This window comes from Scyliorhinus torazame, chromosome 2, assembly GCF_047496885.1.
Source record: "Scyliorhinus torazame isolate Kashiwa2021f chromosome 2, sScyTor2.1, whole genome shotgun sequence".
Lineage (NCBI taxonomy): Eukaryota > Metazoa > Chordata > Chondrichthyes > Carcharhiniformes > Scyliorhinidae > Scyliorhinus > Scyliorhinus torazame.
This window is the reverse complement of record NC_092708.1, coordinates 360,345,687-360,362,044: the sequence shown is the minus strand read 5'-3', so window position 1 is coordinate 360,362,044 and position 16,358 is coordinate 360,345,687. Positions and strand designations below refer to the sequence as shown.

General features: G+C 48.9%; 1 protein-coding gene across 2 annotated transcripts in view; it reads right to left on the bottom strand.

Annotated features, from left to right (window-relative positions):
- rin3 (Ras and Rab interactor 3) overlaps window positions 1-16,358 on the bottom strand; it is a 161,378-nt gene that overhangs the window by 90,507 nt on the left and 54,513 nt on the right. For both annotated transcript variants that reach the window (XM_072492338.1, XM_072492347.1), the window contains exon 3: window positions 14,893-15,007. In XM_072492338.1, coding sequence (XP_072348439.1) covers window positions 14,893-15,007 — 115 coding nt within the window. The remainder of the gene's footprint in view (window positions 1-14,892; window positions 15,008-16,358) is intronic.

The following is a 16,358-nucleotide window of genomic DNA, read 5'->3' as shown; positions in this document are numbered from 1 at the left end:
GTGCACTGCCAGAAGACCGGAGGATTCCCGCTGACAGAGAATTGCGTTGCTCAAGTTTAGTGAAGGTGTAAATTGGAAAAGCAGCCAGGAGTGCATTAGAATATCTGAGTTTAGAAGGAACAATGGCACGAGTGAAGGTTTCAGCAGCAGACAGGCTGAGGCAGGGAGATAATTGGTTAATAATGTGGACAGATACTCATCTCAGGGTCAATTTAAAAAAATATATATATATATATAGTGTACCCAATTCATTTTTTCCAATTAAGGACCAATTTAGTGTGGCCAATCCACCTACCTGCAGATCTTTGGGTTGTGGGGGCAAAACCCACGCAAACACGGGGAGAATGCGCAAACTCCACATGGACAGTGACCCAGAGCCGGGATCGAACCTGGGACCTCGGTGTCGTGAAGCAGCAATGCTAACCACTGCGCCACCTCCTGCCCCCAGAGTCAAATATGACACCAAGGCAGCAAACATCCTGATATATTCTCAGATTGTTGTCAGGGTGATGGATAAAGCCGGTAGCGCTACAGAATTGGAGTAGGCATCGAAAGCATTGCTTCAATCTTTCCAAAATTTAATTGAAGGAAATTTCTGCTCATCCGGTGCCAGTCACCGGTTCAGCAGTCTGCTAATTTAGCAACAGTGGAGGAGTCGAGAGAGGCGGTTGTGAGGTAGAGTTGTGTGTTGTCAGCATATGTGTGAAAACCATGTTGTGTTTTTAGATGCTGCTGCTGAGGAGCAGGATGTAGGTGAGCCATAGGAGGGAACTGGGGCTAGATCCTTGAAGGTCACAAGAGGTAATGGTGCGGGAGTCACAATGGTCACAAGGACTTTAAACTAGCAGGTTGGGGGGAAGGGAAGGGTAAAGCTATGGACAGTATAATGGTTAATGGAGATCAAGGCAGCAGGTTACGTGACAGGTTATTATGTAGAGATATGGGTTCAAAGACAAGGAAAATTAGGAGAAAGGGTAAGAGGAAAAATAGATTGCGAAAAGTTACTGATCAAGGTGTTAGGATTCATAACAAAGACATAAAAAACAGCATAAGTGTACTTTACCTGAATGCTCGTAGTATACGAAATAAGGTAAATGAGTTGATGGCGCAAATCATCGTGAATGACTATGATTTAGTGGCCATTACTGAAACATGGTTAAAAGATGGTCACGACTGGGAGTTAAATATCCAAGGGTATCAGACTATACGAAAGGATAGAATGGACGGTAAGGGCGGTGGTGTAGCTTTGTTGTTTAAGGATGGCATCCGGGCAATAGTAAGGGATGATATTGGTGCTATGGAGGACAAGGTTGAATCAATTTGGGTGGAAATCAGGAATAGTAAGGCGAAAAGGTCACTGATAGGAGTAGTCTATAGGCCACCAAATAGTAACAGGATGGTAGGGCAGACAATAAGCAAAGAAATAACGGATGCATGTAGAAATGGTACAGCGGTTATCATGGGAGATTTAAATCTGCATATCGATTGGTTTAACCAGGTTGGTAAAGGCAGCCTTGAGGCGGAGTTTATAGAATGTGCCCGGGATAATTTCATGGAACAGTATGTAATGGAACCGACAAGGGAACAAGCGGTCCTAGATCTGGTCCCGTGTAATGAGGCAGGATTGATTAATGATCTCATAGTTCGGGATCCTCTTGGAAGGAGTGACCACAATATGGTGGAATTTAAAATACAGTTGGAGGATGACAAGGTAAAATCAAACACTAGTGTTTTGTGCTTAAACAAAGGCGATTACAATGGGATGAGAGAAGAACTAGCTAAGGTAGACTGGGAGCAAAGACTTCATGGTGAAGCAGTTGAGGAACAGTGGAGAACCTTCCGAGCGATCTTTCACAGTGTTCAGAAAAGGTTCATACCGACAAAAAAGAAAGACGGTAGAAAGGGGAAAAATTGACCGTGGATATCTAAGGAGGTGAGGGAGAGTATCAAATTGAAGGAAAAAACATACAAAGTGGCAAAAATTAGTGGGAGACTAGAGGACTGGAAAGTCTTTAGGGGACAACAGAAAGCTACTAAAAAAGCCATAAAGAAGAGTAAGGTAGACTATGAAAGTAAACTGGCTCAGAACATAAAAGCAGATAGTAAAAGCTTCTACAAATATATAAGACAAAAAAGAGTGGCTAAGGTAAATGTTGGTCCTTTGGAAGATGAGAAGGGAGATTTAATAATAGGAGACGGGGAAATGGCTGAGGAGCTGAACAGGTTTTTTGGGTCAGTCTTCACAGTGGAGGACACAAATAACATGCCAGTGACTGATGGAAATAAGGATATGATAGGTGAGGACCTTGAGATGATTGTAATCACTAAGGAGGCAGTATTGGGAAAGCTAATGGGGCTAAAGGTAGACAAGTCTCCTGGCCCTGATGGGATGCATCCCAGAGTGTTAAAAGAGATGGCTAGGGAAATTGTAAACGCACTAGTGATAATTTATCAAAATTCACTAGACTCAGGGGTGGTCCCAGAGGATTGGAAAGTAGCAAACGTGACACCACTGTTTAAAAAAGGAGGTTGGCAGAAAGCGGGTAATTATAGGCCGGTAAGCTTAACTTCGGTTGTAGGGAAAATGCTGGAATCTATCATTAAGGAGGAAATAGCGGGGCACCTGGAGGGAAATTGTCCCATTGGGCAGACGCAGCATGGGTTCACAAAGAGTAGGTCGCGTCTGACTAATTTGGTAGAATTTTTTGAGGACGTTACCAGTGCAGTAGATAACGGGGAGCCAATGGATGTGGTATATCTGGATTTCCAGAAAGCTTTTGACAAGGTGCCACACAAAAGGTTGCTGCATAAACTAAAGATGCATGGCATTGAGGGTAAAGTGGTAGCATGGGTAGAGGATTGGTTAACTAACAGAAAGCAGAGAGTGGGGATAAATGGGTGTTTCTCTGGTTGGCAACCTGTAACTAGTGAGGTCCCTCAAGGATCAGTTTTGGGCCCGCAGTTGTTCACAATTTACATAGACGATTTAGAGTTGGGGACCAAGTGCAATGTGTCAAAGTTTGCAGACCACACTAAGATGAGTGGTAAAGCAAAATGGGCAGAGGATACCGGAAGTCTGCAGAAGGATTTGGATAGGTTAGGTGAATGGGCTAGGGTCTGGCAGATGGAAGTCAATGTTGCCAAGTGTGAGGCTATCCATTTTGGGAGGAATAACAGCAGAATGGATTATTATTTAAACGGTAAGATGTTAAAACATGCTGCTGTGCAGGGGGACCTGGGTGTGCTGGTGCACGAGTCGCAAAAAGTTGGTGTGCAGGTGCAACAGGTGATTAAGAAGGCTAATCGAGTTTTGTCTTTCATTGCTAGAGGGATGGAGTTCAAGACTAGTGAGGTTATGCTGCAATTGTATAGGGTGTTGGTGAGGCCGCATCTGGAGTATTGTGTTCAGTTTTGGTCTCCTTACCTGAGAAAGGACATATTGGCACTGGAGGGAGTGCAGAGGAGATTCACTAGGTTGATCCCAGAGTTGAGGGGATTAGATTATGACGAGAGGTTGAGTAGACTGGGACTGTACTCATTGGAGTTTAGAAGGATGCGGGGGGGATCTTATTGAGATATATAAAATTATGAAGGGAATAGATAGGATAGATGCGGGCAGGTTGGTTCCACTGGTCGGGGAAAGGAGAACTAGGGGGCATAGCCTCAAAATAAGGGGAGGTAGATTAAGGACGGAGTGTAGGAGGAACCTCTTCACCCAAAGGGTTGTGAATCTCTGGAATTCCTTGCCCAGTGAAGCAGTTGAGGCTCCTTCTTTAAACGTTTTTAAGAAAAAGATAGATGCCTTTCTAAAGAATAAAGGGATTCGGGGATATGGTGTACGGGCCGGAGAGTGGAGCTGAGTCCACAAAGATCAGCCATGATCTCATTAAATGGCGGAGCAGGCTCGAGGGGCCAGATGGCCTACTCCTGTTCCTAGTTCTTATGTTCTTATGAGTAGGAAGCAAAGTCCTTGCAAATCATACTCTAGCCATGATTAGATGGATAAGAATGGAGGCAGTAGTGTCACCCGGCAGGGTGAGAGCGGAGAAGGATGGTGTCGTCAGCCATATCAAAGGCTGAAGACAGATCAAGGAGGATGAGGAGCCGACGTTTACCTTTGTCACAGTCACGTAGGATGTAATTTGTGACTTTGATAAGAGCCGTTTCATTACTGTGGCAGGAGCAGAAACCCAATTTAAGAGATTCAAACTTGGAGTTCTGAGAAAGGTGGGCATGATTTGGGGAGGTGACAACCTGGTCAAGGACTTTGGAGAGCTGAGGGAGGTTTGAGATGGTACAGCAGTTTGCAAGGGCAGTGGGGTCACGATATCACATTTGAAAGAGTGAGGACAGCATCTGGATAGAGAGAACCATTAACAATATCGGTTAACATGAGGAACAGGAGGGGAAGCTGAGTGATCAGCAGTTTAGTAGGAATAGGGTCAAGGGAGCAGGAGGTGGGTCTCATGGACAAGATGAGCTCAGAGAGGGCGTGAGGGGAGACAGGAGAGAAACTACAGAAAGATGTGAGTTCAAGGTCAGGACAGGAAAGAACTTGAGAGAAAGTAGGCCTCGAGGGCTAGGGGAAGGGAGGGACACAGCTGTCTCAGTCTTAGTGACAATGAGATCCATGAGCTCCTCACACTTATTGCTGGAGATGAGGGTGTTGGAGATAGGTGAGAAGGATTTCTGAAGATGATTTGCAGCAGAAAAGAAGCTATCGTTGCCATCCAGGATGATCTGGAATAGTGAGCAGTTTTAGCAGCCAAGAGCAGGGCCTGATAGTGCCTTATGTGGTCCAGTCAGATCTGGTGTGGGATGGCTAAACAACTTGTCCACCCTACTGATTCAAAGCTGCGTCCCTTGGTGTTAAGGGAGGAGAGATAAGGGCTATACCTGGTGGGTGGAGAGTGGGTAGGTGAGGGTGAGGGGCGGTGGCGTGCGAGGCATGGCCAGAGTAAGAAAGAGTAATGATTATATTGTGCACTAGGACATCAAAGATGAAAGTATAATAATCTTTATTATTGTCACAAGTAGGCTTACATTAAGACTGCAATGAAGTTACTGTGAAAGTCCCCTAGTCGCCACACTCCGGCACCTGTTTGGGTATACTGAGGGGGAATTCAGAATGTCCAATTCACCGAACAAGCACGTCTTTCGGACTTGTGGGAGGAAACCGAAGCACCCGGAGGAAACCCCTGCAGACACGGGGAGAACGTGCAGACTCCGCACAGTCATGCCGTCCCTTACTTTGAGCACTTTTGTCTGAGACTGCAGATGTTAGGGAAGGGTAAATGAAAATGCAGTGATTTCCATCCTACTGCCTGGACTCTCTTCAGTTTTCAGGCAGTGGTCTCTGATGGGGGCTGGGGGTAGAGGGGGGTCTCTTGACGGGGGGGTTCTGAGGGGGAGTCCAATGGGGGGCTAGGATGACTGATAGGGGGTCTGATGGGGGATTTGCATTGTGGAGGGGAGGGGGGCTAGCTACCGGGCCTCAGTATTGGGCAGCCTCTCAAGATGGTGGCCGGTTACCGGCAGTCAGCCAGAATCTCGCGCATTCCCCTCCATGCATAAATTTGCATGGAAAAGAAGAGGGAATCATTCCTGGCCATCACGCCGAGCACCAGCGGAGACTGGGAGAGATTCTACTCCAGCGGGAGCACTTCATCGCCAGAATAGAGAATCCAGCCCAACTTCTAAGCAAACCCAAAACACAGAAATCTACAGAGTGGCAACTTCACAAAACCTCTGGAGCCAGGCGATTCCAATTTTAAAACTTGTGTTTAAAAGGAGGTTGCTATTGGTTTGACCAACAAAATTCAGAGTGAAGCTGTCTGCATACACCATTGTTATACTTTCACTGTAACTTTGGCTTCTTTCAAAGGAACTTAGAAATTGCTAAATGGAAAATGATCAAACTTCAGCTAGTTTGTCTTCTACCATCTCAGCAGTTACATGATGCAATGTTAATGGCATTGACGAATCCTAGAAATCTAAGAGGGGGAGTAAAACTGGGTGGGTTGGGAAAAGGAGGGGGAACTATTTTAGTAAAAATCCCTCTGGTTCTCTGATGTCCTTTCTGGAACTAAATCTGCCATTCTTATAAGTCTGGCCTCCATGTGAGTCTAGACCCACAATGTGATTGACTCTTAACTGTCCTCTGAAATGGCTTAAGCTATTGTATCAATCTCTACAGAAAAGTGGATGAACAATAAAAGCAATTGGACCATGCAGCATCAGTCTAGACACTGGAAATGACCACGGCACACTCTGTCCAGTTGACACTGCAAAGTCTTCTTAATTAACGCCTGGAGACTGTGTCAAAATTGGGAGAGCTGTCCCACAGACTAGTCAAGCAGCAGCCGAACATCGTCATGCACCAGTGATGGGAAACCTGGACTCGTACATGAGCCACATGAGTGACCCTCCTTCATCTCAATAGGCCGCAGGATTGAAATCAGGCTTGTTTACTAACAATGACCCCATAAATAAGATTCAATACATTTAATACACGCCAAATATTTCATGACAAATTATAGAAAGGCTTAATCATTTATATATTATTAGAATGATCAACTTCAAATGGAAAAACAAAATAAATATTTACACTTTGGACGCAGAGGGAGTGCAAGGCTCCCGCAGTCAATGTTGTGAGCAATCAGCACTCACCTCACTTCACTTGTCTTTGGTTTACATGCATATCGCTTCAGTCATATCGGTAGGAAAAGAACTACGCAGACGGGAACCAGTGGAATGTGGCAACCCTGCACGTGGGCAACTATCAACAAAATGTCCCTTTGGCATTCAGAACCCTGGTGGGCCACATGTCCCCAAGGGCTGTCTGCCCCCCAGAGGCCACAGGTTTCCCAACACTGTCAAACACACTGTATCATGCTTTACAGCCAATGTCTCAGACTAATCCACTATGGATAAGTGGCAGGTAACATTTCTGTCACTTAAATGGCAGACTATGATCAAGACATCTTCAAGAGAATGTAAACACTTCCCATTGACATTTAACTACATTTAACTACACTACTGAGTGATATCACTGAGTCCCCTACTATCATCATGCTAGAGGTTACTATTGACCAGAAACTGAACTAGAACAGCCACATAAGTGCTGTGGCCACACGAGATTAGGTATTCTGTGGCGAGTAACTCACTCGCTGACTTCCCAAATTCTGTCCACCATCAACAAGGCATTAAATTCTCTCCAGGATTAGTGCAGCTCCAACAACACTCAAGAAGTTCAACACCATCCAGGACAAAGAACCCTGCTTGATTAGTATTCTATGTACCACCTCAAATGTTCACTTTTGTCACAAGTGCAATGTCATGTGTGCCATCTACAAGATATATATCTTTAAAAATTTAGAGTATCCAATTCATTTTTTCCAATTACGGGGCAATTTGGCGTGGGGTTGTGGGGACGAAACCCATGCAAACATGGGGAGAATGTACAAACTCCACATGGACAGTGACCCAGAGCCGGGATCGAACCTGGGATCTTGGCGCTGTGAGGCAGCAGCATCTACAAGATATATGCCAGAAACTTGCCAACACTCCTTCAACAGTAACCCCCAAATCTGTGGTCTATATCACTGATGCACGATCAATTGCACAAAGACTAAAGTTGGGTACAACTGTGGCTTTATTACAGTCAGATGTGTGGCCTCCTGCTGCAGCTGGTGAAATGGCAGGGCACTGGAGGTCATACATATTTATACAGTTCTCTGTGGGCAGAGCCAGCCGGCAGAAGCTACCGACGAACCTGTAGTGCAGGTCCTACCTTACATCTCCTATTACAGTGGTTCACCACATTCACCCCCTGTTAAAAATGAGTCCGGCGGGGGTGACGTGAAACAATATACAATTAGTGCAATTATGTACAGTGGTAGGGAAAGAAAAGTCCATGTTGACGGTCCGGAGTCCGTCAAAGGTTCAGCCGGTCCAGTGCTTTGGTGCTTTGTTGGGAGCGGCGTAACGGTGGCGGGGAAGTCGGTGCTGGCGGTGGTGGAGGTGGCACCGATGGCGGTGGTGGCGGTGCTGATGCTGGCCAGTCAAAGGGGAACTCCGGGAGCGTGCCAAAGTCCTCTTCATCCTCTTGTGCGGAAAAGGGAAGGGGGCTGGTCTGGTGGGGTCAATATTGGCTGGGAGGTGGGGAGCGGGGGCGCATTGGTGCGGGGGGGGGGGCTGGTGTTGGGGTGGAACCTGACGGTGCCAGGTCCCTGAGTGAGACAGTATCTTGGCGGCTGTCGGGGAACTCAACGTCGGCATATTGAGGGTTGGCGTGGAGCAGGTGAACACCAAGGGGTCCACCAAGGGGTCCGCCTTGTGGAGTCGGAAGTGCCTACGGAGAAGGACCGGTCCTGGAGCACCGAGCCAAGTCGGAAGCGACACCCTGGATGTGGACTTCCTGGGGAAGGTAAAAACACGTTCATGGGGTGTATTATTAGTGGCGGTGCACAATAGTGACCGGATGGAGTGTAGGGCATCAGGGAGGACCTCCTGCCAGCGAGAGGCTGGGAGGTTCCTGGACCGTAGGGCCAGCTGGACGGCCCTCCAAACCATCCCATTCTCCCGTTCTACTTGCCCGTTTCCCCGGGGGTTGTAGCTGGTTGTCCTGCTGGAGGCTATACCCCTGCTGAGCAGGAACTGACGCAGCTCATTGCTCATGAATGAGGATCCCCTGTCACTGTGGATATCGGCGGGGAAACCAAATAGGGCGAAGATGGTGCTGAGGGCCTTGATGACAGTGGCAGACGTCATATCGGGGCATGGGATGGCGAAGGGGAATCTGGAGTACTCGTCGACCACACTGAGAATGTACGTGTTACGGTCGGTAGAGGGGAGGGGCCCTCTGAAATCCACGCTGAGGCGTTCAAACGGCTGGGAAGCCTTCACCAGGCATGCACGGTCCGGCTGGTAGAAGTGCGGCTTGCACTCCGCACAGACCTGGCAGTCCCTGGTGACTGTCCTTACTTTCTCGACGGAGTAGGGCAGATTGCGAGCTTTGACCAGATGGTACAAACGGGTGACAAAGGCTGTCGTGTAGGGCCCGGAGTTAGTCCACTTGTGCGCTGACACATGTACCTCGGGGGAGGGCGTCTGGGGGCTCGTTGAGTTTACCGGGGTGATACAAGATCTCGTAATTATAGGTGGAGAGCTCGATTCTCCACCGCAAGATTTTATCATTTTTGATCTTGCCCCGCTGTGTGTTACCGAACATGAAGGCTACCAACCGTTGGTCCGTAAGGAGACTGAATCTCTTACCGGCCAGGTAATGCCTCCAATGCCGCACAATTTCAACGATAGCTTGGGCCTCCTTTTTGACGGATGAGTGTCGAATTTCAGAGGCATGAAGTGTGCGGGAAAAGAATGCCATGGGTCTGCCTGCCTGGTTTAGAGTGTTGGCAAGGGTGACGTCTGAAGCGTCGCTTTCTACTTGGAAAAGCAGTGACTCGTCCACTGCGCGCATCCCGGCCTTGGTGATGTCTGCTTTGATGCGGGCGAAAGCGTATTGTGCCTCGGCCGCGAGGGGGAATTGGGTGGACTGAATGAGTGGGCGGGCCTTGTCTGCATAGTTTGGGACCCACTGAGCGTAGTAGGAAAAGAACCCCAGGCAGCGTTTGAGGGCCTTGGGGCAGTGGGGGAGGGGAAGTTCCATGCGATCGGGGTCGGGCCCGAGAAGTCCGTTTTGGACTATATAGCCGAGAATGGCTAACCGGGTCATGCTGAACGCACACTTCTCTTTGTTGTAGGTCAGGTTGAGAAGAGTGGCAGTGCGGAGGAATTTATCGAGGTTGGCATCATGGTCCTGCTGGTCATGGCCGCAGATGGTGACATTATCTAAGTACGGAAAGGTGGCCCGCAAACCGTACTGGTCGACCATTCGGTCCATCTCTCTTTGGAAGACCGAGACCCCATTTGTGACACCGAAAGTGACCCTAAGGAAGTGGTAGAGGCGACCGTCCATCTTCCGGATGGCGAGCTGGTGGTAGGCGGATTTCAGGTCAATTGTTGAGAAGACCTGGTACTGTGCAATCTGATTGACCATATCAGATATGCGTGGGAGGGGGTGTGCGTCGAGCTGCGTGTACGGATTGATGGTCTGGCTGTAGTCCACGACCATCCTGTGTTTCTCCCCAGTTTTAACCACTACCACTTGGGCTCTCCAGGGGCTGTTGCTGGCCTCGATATTACCCTCCTTAAGCAGCCGCTGGACTTCGGACCTGATGAAGGTCTTGTCCTGGGTGCTGCACTGTCTGCTCCTAGTGGCAACGGGCTTGCAATCCGCAGTTAGGTTGGCAAAAAGGGAGGGGGGATCGACCTTGAGGGTCGCGAGGCCGCAAATGGTAAGGGGGGTTAAGGGCCTGCCGAATTTGAGGGTGAGGCTCCGGAGGTTGCACTGGAAGTCCAGGCCCAACAGGAGTGCAGTGCAGAGATTAGGAAGGACATAGAGGCGGAAGTTACTAAATTCTACGCCCTGGACCGTGAGGGTTACTGTACAAAAGCCTCGGATCGGGACGGAGTAGGATCCGGAGGCTAGGGAGATCCTTTGATTGGCAGGGTGGACCGCGAGGCAGCAGCACCTTACCGTATCTGGGTGAACAAAGCTTTCGGTGCTCCCGGAGTCCAGCAGGCACAAGGTCGCGTGGCAGTTGATTTTAACCATCATCGACGCGGTGGCCAGGTTGTGCCGGCGAGATTGGTCCAGCGTCATCGAAGCGAGCTGCGGGTAGCCATCGGATTCTCCAGGTGGCGAGCGTGTGCGGTCCCGATGTCGGGATGTCCGGGGACCCTGTGGGGAACAAGATGGCGGCGCCCATGGTGCGACATTGCGTGGTCGGGAAAAGATGGTGGCACCCATGGTGCGCACATTGCGGGGTCGGGACAAGATGGCGGCGCCCACGGCTGAAGGGGGACAAGATGGTGGCACCCATTGGTCGCACATGGACTTGGGAGGATAAGATGGCGGCTCCCATTGTGCGTCTGGCTTGGAGGAGGGGGCAATAGCGGGCACGATCGCAGCGACTGCGCGGGCCTGGCACACAGCCGCGAAGTGGCCCTTTTTACTGCAGGCTTTACAAACTGCAGTGCGGGCCGGGCAGTGTTGGCGGGGATGCTTCTGCTGACCACAGAAGTAGCAGCGGGGACCCCGGGGTGCGCGGATCGGCGTGCGGTGCAGGCGTATTGCGACGGCAGGGCCCCGGCTGAGGAGGTCGTCAGCGGGGTCCAGGAGGGGTAGGAAGGGGTAGAAGGGTGGGCAGCGCGGCGGGAGATGTACGGTTGTACGTTACGGGATGCGACCGTCATGGAGAGCGCCAAGGTTTTCATCTCCGCCAGTTCGAGCGTGGCCCCTTCCAGCAATCGTTCTCGGATGCGGTCCGACGCAATCCCCGTCACGAAGGCATCGCGCATGAGGAGATTTGCGTGTTCGGCGGCCGTGACGGCCTGACAGTCACAGTCCCGGACGAGTGGAATTAGGGCCCGCCAGAAGTCTTCGATGGACTCACCAGGTAGTTGCGAGCAGGTGGCAAGTACATGCCTGGCGAAATGCGTGTTCGCCTTCTGCGCTTAGTGTTCTTTGAGGAGTTCCATTGCTTTTGTGCAAGTCGTGGCATCTTGGATCAACGGGAACACGCTGGAGCTCAGTCTGGAGTACAGGACGTTTATCTTCTGAGCCTCCGTTGGCGCGGGGTCCACCGTGTTGATGTAAGCCTCGAAACATGCTAGCCAGTGAATAAAGTCTTTCCTGGCATCGGGCGAGTGAGGATCCAGCTGCAGGCGATCGGGCTTAATTCGGATATCCATTCTGTGGAAAATCTGACGAATAAATTGATGCACGATCAATTGCACAAAGACTAAAGTCGGGTACAACTGTGGCTTTATTACAGTCAGATGTGTGGCCTCCTGCTGCAGCTGGCGAAATGGAGCACTGGAGGTCATACATATTTATACAGTTCTCCATGGGCGGAGCCAGCCGGCAGGAGCTACCGGCGAACCTGTAGTGCAGGTCCTACCTTACTTCTCCTTTTACAGTGGTTCACCACAATAACCTAGAAGGGCAAGGCCAGTAGGTTCAAGGGAACATGATCACCTGCAAGTCCATCTCCACGTTTCACACCTTCCTGTTCCTTTATTGTCGCTAGGTTAAAATCCTGAAATTCCCTACTTGACTGCACTGTGGGAGTACTTACACAGATATAGAATCAGAATCAAAATCACACAGTGCAGAAGAGGCCCTTCAGCCCACTGAATCTGCAACAACACATGAAAAACACCTGACCTACTTACCTAAACCCATTTGCCAGTACTTGGCCCATAGCTTTGAATGTTATGACATGGCAAGTGCCATGCCAGGAACATTTTAAAGGATGTGAGGCAACCCGCCTCTACCACCCTCCGAGGCAGTGCATTCCAGGATGTCACCGCCCCTGGGTATTTTCCTCACAGCCCCCCCTAAATCTTTTGCCCCTCACCATGCACTTGTATCCTCTCCTGACTGACCCTTTAACTAAGGGAAATAGCTGCTCTCTATTCACCCTGTCCATGGCCGGGATTCTCCAAAAACGCGGCTGCGTGTTGACACCAGCGTAAACACCGTAGTGTTTCACGGCGGCGTCAATGGGCCTCTTGGCCCAGCGATTCCATGGCCCACTGGGAGCCAGCGAGGCACCGGAGTACTCCGCGCTTCTCCAGCCGCCGACACGCGGCCCTGCACTGCTTGCCGCGGGTCCGAGCATGCACGCGTTCCGCGCCAGGTCCACGCAGGCCGGCGCGGAAGAAGGTACCCCCCCCCCCCCACAGATCACACACGCCCGCCGATCTGTGGCCCCCGATCGTGAGCCTGGCCATCGTGGAGGCCCCCTGGAGACTGATCACCTGCCCCCCCACCAGGACGGCCACCGCAGCCGCGACACCGAGCTGCCGCCGGGTGGAACCATGCGTGAACCACGCCGGCGGGAACTCGGCCAGTCAACCGCGGAGAATCGCCGCAGGGGCCTCTTTCAATGTCCCCCGACTGGTGCCAGCTCCGACCGCGCACGCACAACTGCCGCCCATTCTCCGGTTGCCGGAGGTTCACATCCCAGCATTGGACTCGATTGTGGGTCCGACGCCCCATTCGCCGCACCCGCGTCGGGCGCGATTTCGGCTCAGAGAATCCCGGCCCATGTCCTTCATAATCTTGTACCCCTCGATCAGGTCGCCCCTCAGTCCTCTCTGATCCAAGAAAAACAACCCATCCTATCCAACCTCTCTTCATAGCTTAAAGGTTCCATCCCAGGCAACATCTTGGTGAATCCCCTCTGCAAACTCCCCCCAGCGCAATCATATCTTTCCTATAATGTGGTGACCAGAACTGCACACAGTACTCCAGCTGTGGCCTCACCAAAGTGATATGCAACTCCAACAGGACCTTCCTGTTTTTGTAATCTATGCCTCGATTGATAAAGGATACACAGGAGTTCAAGAAGATGGCTCATCACCACCTTCACAAGGGCAATTAGGAATGGCGATAATCAGTGATACCATATCCTATGAACAGATTTTTTAAAAAACTGGAACCATGGCAGCAATCTCGCCTACCACCTTCCTCTCAATAACGTTCAGCTACAGGCATTCCCATAAAACAGACAGCCAACCTCTCAAATCAGCTTAGTGTCAGGCAGGAACCTTGAGAAAAAAGTTTAAAAGATGTCCTGTTGTTAAAAACAGCAGGATGATCAGAAGCATGTCTGGGTTTCCCGTCCATATTACCTCTCCGTCTCACTGACTGTGCCCCTGGGATAATTTTGTTACCAACTCTTTAATAAAGCCTTAATGGGGCATATGACGAGCATGGCACCAGCGACCAGCTTTTGTTACTTGTATGTTATCGGTTTCACAAAGAGCCCTTGAGGTTGGTTGAACGTTAAGCGTTCTTTAAGATAGCACACAGCTATGGGTAAAGCACGAGCTATGAGATAACTCCATGCTTGCTTCTACACAGGTCTCTGCCTAGTTAGCAACTGACTCTAGTCTCTGGTCATGTGTCTCTTTACATAGGTGGCACTGTTTCTCAGTCCCAAATTAACCCTTGTTGTGTCAGAGACCCTTACATGGAACATGTGCAGCGCCCACCAGCATGACAGTGTATTTGATCAGTTGATGTCCCCAATGATTCGAGCATCAGATGATTTTGAAGTTACCCAGCAAAACAATCAGTTGAAATGAACAGTGTGTTAACAATGGCTTGCACTAAAAAGGCTTTGCATATTGCCAATGGTAACCAACATCGCCACTGAGTTTTATCAAGCATCAGCTTTTGTATTTTCCAATAATTTCTCTAGCTGTTTTCCTCAGGATGGCTCACCTGTCATTACCAGACTGAGAGCCTCTTTGCTGAAAAATGCATCATGTGCTACAATATGGTCATTATAAAACAGCCTATCATTTGACTTACCGTCAGTAATGAAATGAAATGAAATGAAAATCGCTTATTGTCACAAGTAGGTTTCAATTAAGTTACTGTGAAAAGCCCCTAGTCGCCACATACCGGCCTGTTCGGGGAGGCTGGTACGGGAAGCAACAGGATATCCACCAGGCTGTGTAAAACATAGGTAATTTTGTTTGACATTTTGATTTGGAGTTAAGATAAAATTATTTTTGTTCTGACTAGATGTAAATTATTATTACAAAGTCAAAGTTGATACAGCTCTTGATGATAATGGATTGCTATTTACTTATGTACTATAATTAGTACATTCGCTATGCTGAAGTGCCAAGTGTTTGTGGTTATTTAGCTGCTGCACAGACCAGATCTTTTAATTTGATAAAGGAAAGCTCTAGTTGTCTGCAATTGTGATAGCAAGCAACCCGAATAGATAAGAGGAAAAAAGTACTCACTCGATTTGTCCTCCTTTATTGGGTAATCTTGGACATGAGGAACTCCATCGAATCCGGGGAAATTCACAGAAAGCACCATATTTGACAGGGTGCAATCCTTCCTCACCATGAATCTCTGTAAATAAGAATGAATTATGCTACGTTGTAGTAATCAAGTTGTAGGAAATATGATGGCAGAGATATAATAGTCTGAGCAGCAAGCAAGGAGAGATATATATCAGTCGGTACCAGTTGATAAATCTCCATAAAGTGCCCTGCCAGGTCATTGTCCATTTAATATTTAAGCCTAACATCTTGATTCAAAGTATCAGCCATCTTAACTTCAAAAAGGTCAGATTTACAGTATAATTATAAATAAACAATTTCCATCTGTTAAGTGGTGACTTGGCTGTGCATGAATGGGCTCCATCTGAACTAAAATTGGAGCACGACAATCACAGTTAACACCTATTTTACTGCAAACTGAATTAGACTGTTCAACTTCGATTTTCGAACTGAACTTTGCAGCCATATCAATGTGCAGAGAGCAAAATAGTCCACATAAAGTGCGTAGGAAGCTAAACCAAATAGTGTCCAAAAAGGAGGCAGGGATCTCAATGCCCAATTATTTTGTATCCAATAATAATTGCATTTGATTGGCTGGACGGATATATGGGTGCTAAAATTGAGTGATCAGCATCACTTAAAGTTATCTGCACCGCTTAAAGGGGAGACGTGTTGTAATTGGAGCAGGCACTGGCAGTTGTACAGGAAATTAATCTGAGCTGGGAAACATTGAAGTCTGCTACAGCATAGGAAAAGTGTGGGTTTCAAGCTTTTCAGGTACTAGAGGAGGTGGGAAGTGTAAAAAAAAAAAAAAATCTAGAGTACCCAATTCATTTTTCCAATTAAGGGGCAATTTAGCGTGGCCAATCCACCTACACTGCACATCTTTGGGTTGTGGGGGCGAAACCCACGCAAACACGGGGAGAATGTGCAAACTCCACATGGACAGTGACCCAGAGCCGGGATTGAACCTGGGACCTCGGCGCCGTGAGGCTGCAGTGCGGCCACTGCGCCACCGTGCTGCCCCCGAGGAGGTGGGAAGGAAGAGTTAAGAGCCAGGAGACCCTCCACACATATGCTCAGAAGAGAGTGGAAGCAGATAATCATGGGTATTAATGCCAGGAGTCCAACCTGAGAAGCTGGATGCAGTGCCGTAAAAAGTTCAATGACCCCACACAAGTGATCATGGTCAGTGAATGTATCTTCAAACACAATTTGCTAACTACTGCATGACTAGCCGCACCAAACAAATATGGTGTTCACTGCCACACTTCTTTCTCTCTTGCAGGATAAGGTGGCACATAACCAGAAGAAGCTAAATGGAGGGAGGCAAATGTTCCTCCACATCCTAATCTTGAAAGAGATGATGCTGGCCATTATTGGATATTTGATGCCAAGGCCAGTGGCAATGCTGGAACCAC